Source organism: Asparagus officinalis, chromosome 3 (genome assembly GCF_001876935.1).
Source record: "Asparagus officinalis chromosome 3, Aspof.V1, whole genome shotgun sequence".
Lineage (NCBI taxonomy): Eukaryota > Viridiplantae > Streptophyta > Magnoliopsida > Asparagales > Asparagaceae > Asparagus > Asparagus officinalis.
Window position 1 is genome coordinate 61018211 of NC_033796.1, and position 10411 is coordinate 61028621.

The window sequence follows — 10411 nt, forward strand, 5'->3', positions numbered from 1 at the left end:
CAGCAGCAACAAGCCGGCTGCAGCAACCCCAGCAGAGGCTGCAGCAGGCTCAGCATCAGAACGCAACCACCTACAACAGCGCTCTGCTCGACAATGATGAGACCTTCTTCCAAGGGCTACTGAGCAGCAACACGCCCAACATTGATGACCATCAGGAGGACGACGGAGATACAAATCCGATGTCGACCACCACGCTATTCCAACTGGGATCCTCATCGTCATCATCCTCCGCTGCTGCTGCTGCTGCTGTTGCTGCTTACCAAGCAAAGGGTTCGCTACCATCAGCTCCGAATTTTTGGAGCAACGTCATTAATCCACCACCTCCGCATCCGCCCTCCAAAAGAATGTTTCAACAAGCTAATAACAACAACGTTACTCGCAACAACAACAACAACAACAACGACAACAGTAGCGGTGGTACCAACAGCAGTAGCAACAAGGGTCATGATATCGTCGATAATGGTGGTGGTGGAGGGCATACGACGACGATGGTAGAGACTTTGCTTAGTCATCAGAACAATATCCCGCAGGCGTCGGATTATCACCACCATATGGAATCTGTATTACTAGGTGATGGCGATAACAATACTAATGGCAGCGTCTTTCGCCAAGTACCCTACCAGCTTCTATCAAGCATCAACTGGAGGACCAGCTCCTGATCAACCCGCCGTCGTTATCATGGTAATTTCATCCGACGGTTTCGATCCGTACTAGATGTATATATATATGATCTTCATCCACATCCCTAGTCACATACTCCATATAGTTTGTTTCCATGTCGCGTGCTAAGTTAAAATACAGATCTAGGTAGCTAGGCCAGCTAGTTAGCTTTTGATCGAGGAGCGGTCTTGTTTGAGAGAGGCATGTATCTGTTTATCTAGGATGAAGGATCTCTGGTATGTAAGTGAAAGGCATGTTAATTTGTAAGTCAAGTGGATTGGAATTTTACAGTAGCATGTATACTAATCTCTATTCCAAAAAATACAACAAAAAATATAGTATTTGTATATGGTTCTGTATTCCAAAAAATATATATATTCAAGCTAAGTAAGCTTACGTTTAGTCACTTGCTTTTAGTTGTCCATAGACTTTATGCGCACGAGAGGACAGGCGATAGAAAAATTAGGAATTGTGAGCTTGTCAAGTGGGGTTCTAAAAAAGGGAGAAAAGTTGGGGAGAAATGAATTGGAAAAGAAAAGGAGGTTGGCTATGAAGCCTTCATGAGTTTTGGTGAAATAGAAAATATTAACGTATTAGATCGAATTGGAAGTGTGATGTACCTAAACAAACAAAAATGAACGACGCATTAGAAATTGATGCTTGATAATGGGCTTTTGGTGTTGTCCTTTTCACATTTATCCATTTAAGGCAATCCCCAACCCCAAGAAGGCTGATGTGGATGAGACTAAAGCTTTAGAGAGACAAATCACATGAGCTTTCACATTATCTGTTCTATCTGAGTCCATAGTATATTACTTTCTTCACAAATTATTGTACATAAACAATTGCAATGTCCACATGGGCCAGTGTAAATATGACACATGTATACTATGTAGAAATGATATGCGTATTTGATGAAGGTAGCTAACTGGCTACTGAGCTTTCTCACAAGTCACCTGTCATGCGATGCAACGCGAAGCTGACAGTAACGGTTGCCGCATTTTAGCGTTACTTATTCCGATTCAGAGCAGATTTTAAATAATAGACATGTAGATGTATATACGGATTTACATATAAATACAGCAGATATGGGAAAACCAGATAATAGTAAAAATAGATATAGTTCATATGATGCAACGGAGTTCGTTAATATGTTCGTTACATCTAAAAAGCTAAGATTAGATATCTTGATCATCAAAATTAACCACAAGTCCATTAAGGATTACTATTGCAATAGTATGACCAATATATATTCGAATATTTCGAACACGAATACAGGTATTTCACTACATAACCATAACAGTAACCATATTCTATCAGTTATAGATTTTAGTAACCATTATACGGATACAGAAATTCCCTCACTTGCGGATATTTTTTTTTTCCATCCCTAGTGGCATGTGCTTTAACACATCTCAATATCACAAGAAAGAATCACAGAAGCAGCACCATCACCACCGGTCTTGTTATGTATCATGCTAAATCACGAGGAATCCTATCTTTGCGTTTTTTAGGAAAGGGATCAAACAACTTTCACAAATGCTGCCTGATAAAAAATGATCACTAGTCCCTGGACTAAGCGCATAACTAACTTTCAAAAGGACCAGCTACAATTATTTCATGGAAACTTGCCATCATCAGCTTCAGGCTTCAGTGGAGGCACCCATCACTGCACCTTGAACTTTCTGATGCGTTAGCTGCACTAATATCTTTGACACTTGATGCTTCATTTACATACTAAATTTGGCAAAACAATTTTTTTCCCCCACAATAGAACTGGATAGAGAAGCAAGAGAACCTGGTAGTGACGGCCAATACATTGTACAAAACTATGCATAAGAATAATAGCTTGAGCCCTTCGTCTAGATCTGTTTTCAACTCTAATTTCACAAGAAAGAAGGAAATTCCGTAGAAAATATTATTACGACCGTATGGGTTATGGCCTATTATCAGTTGCTTGGTTCGAAAAAATTAATTTTCATACAAGTAAAATACTCTGAATACTCTGAACTCAAAAAGATAGAAAATTACATTAACAGTAGTATTTATCGTTTGATACAAACTTGTGTAAGGCCGTTCAGTCTCGAAAAGATTAAAAACTTACAGTGTTATCATTATTTTTACAATTATTTATCGTTTGATACAAACTTCGATCTCCAAACTTCAAGAAGCATTGGAAAGCCTAGGAGAATTATTTGAAATATTAGGAATCTTAATCTCGCGTTTGATTTGGACAAATTTCAAAAAGACGGGAATATCTGCAGCGAAGAACTGGGAAAAATCAAAAGCAGAGAATGAAAACAGATTGACAAGAGTAATTTGAAGTCGACGAACATTCTTAAATGATTTTAGGCATGATTAAATAGACATCCAAAGAAAACTGTCAAAAACCCGAAGACGCTTTTGAGTGTAACCGTGTAATTGGAGACACTTCTTCACCAACCATGGAACCGATATAGATTTGGCTAATATCACAACTTTTTATTCTTATCCGCTGTCCTACGTGACTATATTGGCTATAAAATTTTTATGGATCAGAATGTTGGGTAATATTTTATATAAATGAGAATGTTATAATGGGCTTGCAGATGTACATTATTAGAGGGGATAAAAAAATTAATGCGCCTAGTGTAAGTCACAATTTTCTCTTATTGGTTGGGACAAATTGGGACCAAATGGGAAAATTATTCTAATGGAACAATTTTACCCCTTTGGGATAATTTGAGTGGGGTAAAGTGGGATAAAGTGGGATAATGAGATAATTTGAGCCTTTGATTTGACAATTCATGTAGGATAATTGATGATGTGGCATCTTATTAAAATATAATTTTATCTATTAATTACTTCTAAATTAACTTATCCAACTGGTTTAGTATATTATTTAGTATATTATTATAATATAAATATTATTTTACTTTATATTAAAATATAATATATTGTACTATACTTACAAATTACTATTATTAATTATTATATTATATTATATTAGCATGCTATACTATATATAATAATTAATATAATATAATATCAATATATTTAATATAATATTTTAATAATATAATACATTATTTTATTTATACAAAAATATAATATGTTATACAATAATTACTAATTAACATTAGATTAGTATATTACATTATATAATAATTGATATAATATATGAATAATATATATAATATAATACTTTAATAATATATTATTTAATTTAATATATTATAATATAGTATCATAGGATATAATGTATTTTATAAAATATTATAATATTTCAATATAAATATATATATAATATATATATATATATATATATATAAGTATATATATATAGATATATATATATATATATATAGGGAGATGGTTTCAAATAAAAACCTCACTATTCCTAAAAACAAACACCTATCGCACTCCGTGGATTGAGATCATCCAATGGCTGAGATTATACAGTACAATTAATTGCTCATAAGGGTAATCAGGTAAATTTATCAGCGCCTCAAAGAGCGAGGTAATTAAATGTGACTTGTTGATTTCCCCAAAAGTCACGATGCCTCTCTGTCAAGTTGAAGGTTCGTCATCCCTTCCAAAGAACGTCGCAACTATTCTCCTCTCTCACTACCCTCAGCTATCTCATCTGTTCCGCCTGCACCCTCGCTGTCCCTCCAACCCGACCATCTCCATCTCCTCCGCTCCATTCCCAGCGAACCCGCCAACTCGAGTCGTCAACCCCACCCCCGCTCGAGCTCCGACCAGCAGCGACGACCGCGCCGCCTGAGTTCACCGTCAACCCCAAGCCCCGACGAGCCCCCGCCGGCGAACTCCGACCCTAGTCACCGCCTCACCTCCTCTCCGACCTCCTTCCTGAAACGCCGTCAGCCCCATTCGCCACCACCACGACCAGCCTTCGCCGTCGCGACCAGCAGCCATCTCCCTTCCCCTCTCCTCTCCGCCGCTGACCGCCAGTTTGTTTTTAATGTAAAAATTGTAACTTTTTGCTTAAAATCATCAAACACGTTCTATAAATGCATGAGTGAATCTCGATTCACTTCAGTGAATCGAGATTCACTGCAGTGAATCGAGCTTGTTTTTACTTCAATAAACGCATGAGTGAATCTCGGTTCACTTCAGTGAATCTCGATTCACTGCAGTGAATCCAGATTCAATTATGTGAGGTGTTTATTTTTTACCATAAAAATCATAACTTTTTGCTGTAAAAGGTGAAAATTTTTCATGTTATAAAATTTTATAGCTTGTTTTTTACCATAAGTTTCTTATTCTGCTTGGATGGTTAGAATGATTCACAAATCCAGTGGAGCAGCAAATCGATTGGAGTGAATCCAGATTCAATTCGTTGGAGTGAATCTGGATTGAAGATCAATTCAGTGAATCCAGATTCAATGCGTTGTTGTGTTCTTCATGTGAGATTTACAGAGATCGGGAAGCGAGTTAGAGAGAGAGAGTATTAAAGAATGTAGCACTATTAATGTAAGAGAGAGTATTAAAGGACGTGTATTAAATTTGTATCATTGTTCCAATGTAATCAGTCACCATTAATGCAATGAATTGTTCCAATTTTACCCTTTTCACATTAATGCAGTGTATTAAATTTGTCTATATTTACAATTCTGCCATCGAAATCTAGGCCATTGGATGAAATAGAATGTAGGGTTAGGATTGGTTTTTAGTTCTCTAGGTTTTTATTAGAACCTCTCCCTATATATATATATATGATATATTTACTATATATACTTTAATAATATATTGTTTAATTTAATCATAGATATAATGTACTTTATAAAATATTATAAATTTTAGCTTTATTCAATGTAATACTTTTTAAAATTTTATATAAAAATTAAAATATATATATATATTATATATATATATATATATATATATATATATATAATATATATATATATTATATATATATATATATATATATATATATATATTATATATATTATATATATATATATATATATATATATATATATATTACATGATAATTACAAATTATATATATTAAAAAGTATCATGTTTAGTTAAATATATTATATTATTTCAAACTATAGTATTATATTATATTATTGATTCATAATATTTTACATAATATTAGTAATTATTATATTGATATATAAATAGTATTCATTATATATAATAACTATAATAATATTTTATAAATTAATTATATAATAATATATTATATAATAATATATGTTATTAAAATATTATATAATATTATAATAAATACGTTATACTATAATTACTAATTAATATTATATAATAATATATTACATAATACTATTAATATATGTTATTAAAATATTATATATATGTTATTACAATATTATATAATATTATAATAAATACGTTATACTATAATTACTATTATATAATATTATTAATATATGTTATTAAATTATGTTATTAAATTATGTTATTAAAATATTAATATATGTTATTAAATTATGTTATTAAAATATTAATATATGTTATATTTTATATATCATGTCATATATTTATAATATAATTGCATGTATTAGTTAAGTAATATAAAAATATTTTAAAATTATCTCAATTGCCTTCAAAGTGGAACAACATTGTTCCAATATGGAGGATGGGGTAAATTTTTACTATTGGGATAATTTTTTTATATATAAGCGGGGTAATTTTATCCCAAGTGGTGTAATTGTCACACTAGTGTTCCAAAAACCAATAACACAAAAAGGTATTATCCTTGTTCCATTGTCCCAATAAATAACACTATGAAATAGAATTCCCAAAATTATCTTATTATCCCCCAAAATATCCCAACCAATAACCCCCCTTAGGGGGGTTATTGGTTGGGACATGTTGGGCTAAGTGGGATAATTGTTCCAATGGAACAATTTTATTCATTTGGGATATTTTGAGTAGTGTAAAGTGAGACAATTTAGGATAATGGGACAATTTGAAGCTTTGATTTGATAATTCATGTGAGATAATTGATGATGTGGCACCTTATTAAAGTACAATATTTATCTATTAATTAAGTCTAAATTAATTTACCTAATTGGTTTTGCATATTATTTGATATGTTATTATAATGTAATACATTATTTTACTTTATACTAAACTATAATATATAATATTATAATTACTAATTAATTATAACTATATTTAATGTTATTAATTAATTTAATATAATATATTATAATAATATGATATATTACATAATAATTGATATAATATACAAACAATATATTTAATATAATATTTCAATAATATAATATTTAATCAAATATTATAATATTTTGTTTAATTCAATATAATATTATTTATATTAAAAGAAGAATAGAATTGGTCACTCTTTATTTCATTAGGAATCCCCTTTATATAGGGTGTTAAATATAGGGTTTCATAAATACATGAAGAATTAAATTACTCTTCATCAATTACTTTGACAAAGGCACACTAATTGTGTTTTTCCTTTAGCACTCCCCCTTGTGCCAAGTCAAATAGTGAAATGGTGCATGAGTTGTTGCCTCGTTAAAAACCTTGCCAAGTAACAAAACCCATTGGGAAAAATAAAACTTGGTCGAAGGGAAAAAGAGAACAACGCACCTAATACAATGAATGATAATATGTGTGTGTTGAGAACTCCCCCTAAAATCTACACCTCTCCCCTAATCTGTATAATAAAGGTAGTTCAGAAAATCTCTGCATCCCTATGTTTCTCAAAGATAGCCTTAGGTAATGACTTGGTAAACAAATATGCTGCATTTTCTTCAGAGCTTACTTGATTCACTTGAATCTTGAGGAAAGCCTGTTGTTGCTAGTTGTAGAAAAATATTGGTGATATATGTTTTGTATTATCACCTTTGATGTAACCTAGTTTCATCTGTTCATTGCAAGCTGCATTGTCTTCATAAATACAAGTGGACTCTTCAGTGGTAGAACTCAAACCACTAGTCCCTCGAATATGTGTGATGATAAACCTTAACCATATACACTCGCGAATTGCTTCATGTAGGCCAATGATCTCTAAATGGTTCAAGGAGGTATCTATAAGAGTTTGCTTGGTAGATCTCTAGGATATCGTTGTGTTCCCCATGGTAAATACATAACCAGTTTGGGGGCGTCCTTTATGTGGGTTAGATAGGTACCCAGCATCTGCTAAACCAACCAAAACATTTTTTGGTGTTTTGGTGTAGGGGTGGCGATCTTGCCCTTAACATTTCCTTAGAGGTTGTTGTATCATCTGTGATCCCTCTTGTCTCTCTATAGGGGAAGAACAGACTCATGTCAATGGTTCCTTTTAGGTATCAAAATATATTCTTGATGCCATTCTAGTGACGTTGCGTTGGTCCTGAGCTAAATCTAGCTAACAAGTTCACTGAGAAAGCAATATCTGGTCGAGTGCATTGAGCTAAGTACAATAATGCGCCTATTGCACTCAGGTAGGGAATTTTAGCTCCCAACAGCTCTTCGTCATCTTCCCTTGGACGAAATGGATCTTTCTTTATATCCAAACTTTGACCGATCATGGGAGTGCTAACAGGAGGCGCTTTATCCATGTTAAATCGCCAGAGCATCTTTTCGACGTATGTAGAATGGTGAATTAGTATTCCACAAGCTCGGTGTTCTAGTTCAAGGCTTAGACAGAACCGAGTTTTCCCAAGATCCTTCATCTCAAATTCGGATTTCAAATAGCTCGCGGTTTCTCTTATTTCATTAAGAGTACCTATTATGTTTATATCATCAACATATACAGCTACAATTGTAAATCCGAAACTTGTTTTCTTTATAAATACACAAGGGCATAGTTCATCGTTCTTATATCCCTTCCTAATCAAGTAGTCACTCAAACGGGTATACCACATCCGTCCAGATTGTTTCAATCTGTAAAGTGAGCGTTTCAATCTAATTGCAAACGCACTTCGTGGTTTAGAGTCACTTAACTTGGGAAATGGAAGGCCATCAGGCACTTTCATATATATCTCTGAATCAAGATCCTCATAGATATATGCTGTAACAACATCCATAAGCTGCATTTCCAATCCTTCGGATGCTACTAAGTTCACTAATTAGTGAAACGTTATCACCTTCATTACTGGAGAGTATGTCTCCTCATAGTCAATTCCATGGCGTTGTGAGAAACCTTGTTCTACAAGGCGAGACTTGTATCTCAAGACTTTATTTTCCTCATTACGCTTTCGGACGAAAACCCATTTATATCCTACAGGCTTTACATTTAGTGGGGCAAGCACTACCGGACCAAATACTTGTCTTTTTGCTAGAGAATCAAGTTCTGTCTGGATTGCTTCTTTCCATTTAGGCCAATATGCTCTTTGTTGACATTCTGCAATAGAGCATGGTTCGATATCATCATGCTCTATGATCTCTTGAGCAACAGCATATGCAAATATATCATCAATGTGTGTGGAAGATCTTTCTGTCAACTAATACGCACTCTCATAATCCATTGAGATTTCTTTGTTCTTTGTGATCATATCAAACATCGGAGCGTCCTCCAGTAATGATTCATGGACATGACTATAATCAGAGATAATCTCGTGAGAATGATTTTTTTCATTGATGATTAATGGATTAGGTTGTGCCGCATCCGCCCTCTTTTTCCTTGGGTGGGTGTCGATCGACCAGGTGGCCTCCATTTGCCGTATAGTGAGTCTCTTGTTCTTTAGACTCCCTATACCTCTTGTAGTTAGCTACTACTTTGTTGCTTGCCTGGCAGGTCTGGTACTAATGCCCAGTATCTCCACACCTATAGCAAGGTTCATTGTCAAACTCTTCCCTTTTGATCGGAGGGTTCTTAGGTGTCTTTTGTGCCTTGGTGTCATAACCACCAGGTCCACCACCACCGTCTCTGCGCCATACATAGGAAGAGACTCCATGGCCCCTACCACGGCCTCTCCCATGGCCCCCATGTCCCCTACCTCGTGGTGCATTGTTCCTACGTTGCGAGGGATCAGCAAGTCCCGTACCCTTTACTTTGGGGTTCTTTCTACTATTCATTTTACCATAGTTAGCTTTAGGAATTTTCTTTGTCCCAGCAGGTATGACGTTGTTGTTCAGAAGAACCTGATCATGCCTCTCAGCTACTTGCAGCATGTTGATCAACTTATTGAATGTCGTAATTCGTTTGTTGTCATACTCTAGCATGTACAGGTTTGCTAGTATAAGCGTTGAAGTAGGAAAAGTGGAGAGAGTTTTTTGTATCATATCAGCTTCTGTGATTTCCTTTCCACATAAGGTGAGACGTCCTTTTAAGTGCAACATGTCCTTGTTAAAGTCATTGACCCTTTTGTAGTCAAGAAGGCGGATTTCATTCCACTGGACAGTCAGTTCTGGAAGCAAAGTGTCAGGAATGTTCCCAAAACGTCCCATTAGGGCATCCCACAGTTCTTTGGATGTCTTCAACTAAAGGTACTCCCATCATAAGCTAGGGTCAATATGCCACCGCAGAAACATTAGAGCATTTGCTTTGACTTTGTCAGATGGTTCTTCGTCGTTGGGGTCAGCGGATGGTATGATTGTGAAAATATAGTCCTTTCTCATGAAAGTAGTTTCCACGTCAGAAACCCAACGGTGGTACTCAAGTCCTTCTGAGTCTAATATTTCAAATTCGGGTCGAGTTGGTTCAGCCATCTGCTATAAATTGCAACGCAGAGTTAAACCAATATTGAGTTAATCTAACACTGCCCCCAAAGTCAACTTTATGTGCTACAACTTTTATATGTGATGTCATATATAGAAA

At 34.4% G+C, this 10411-nt stretch overlaps 2 protein-coding genes across 2 annotated transcripts in view; one reads left to right on the plus strand and one right to left on the minus strand.

The window, feature by feature from the left end:
* LOC109835184 (NAC transcription factor 25-like) overlaps positions 1–659 on the plus strand; it is a 1912-nt gene extending 1253 nt beyond the window's left edge. The window contains 1 exon segment of the mRNA XM_020403171.1: positions 24–659. Within this exon segment, the coding sequence (XP_020258760.1) occupies positions 24–659 (636 nt within the window).
* On the minus strand, positions 9397–10041 carry LOC109835185. Its single transcript, XM_020403172.1, has one exon. The coding sequence runs from the start codon at positions 10039–10041 to the stop codon at positions 9397–9399; it is 645 nt and encodes a 214-aa protein (XP_020258761.1).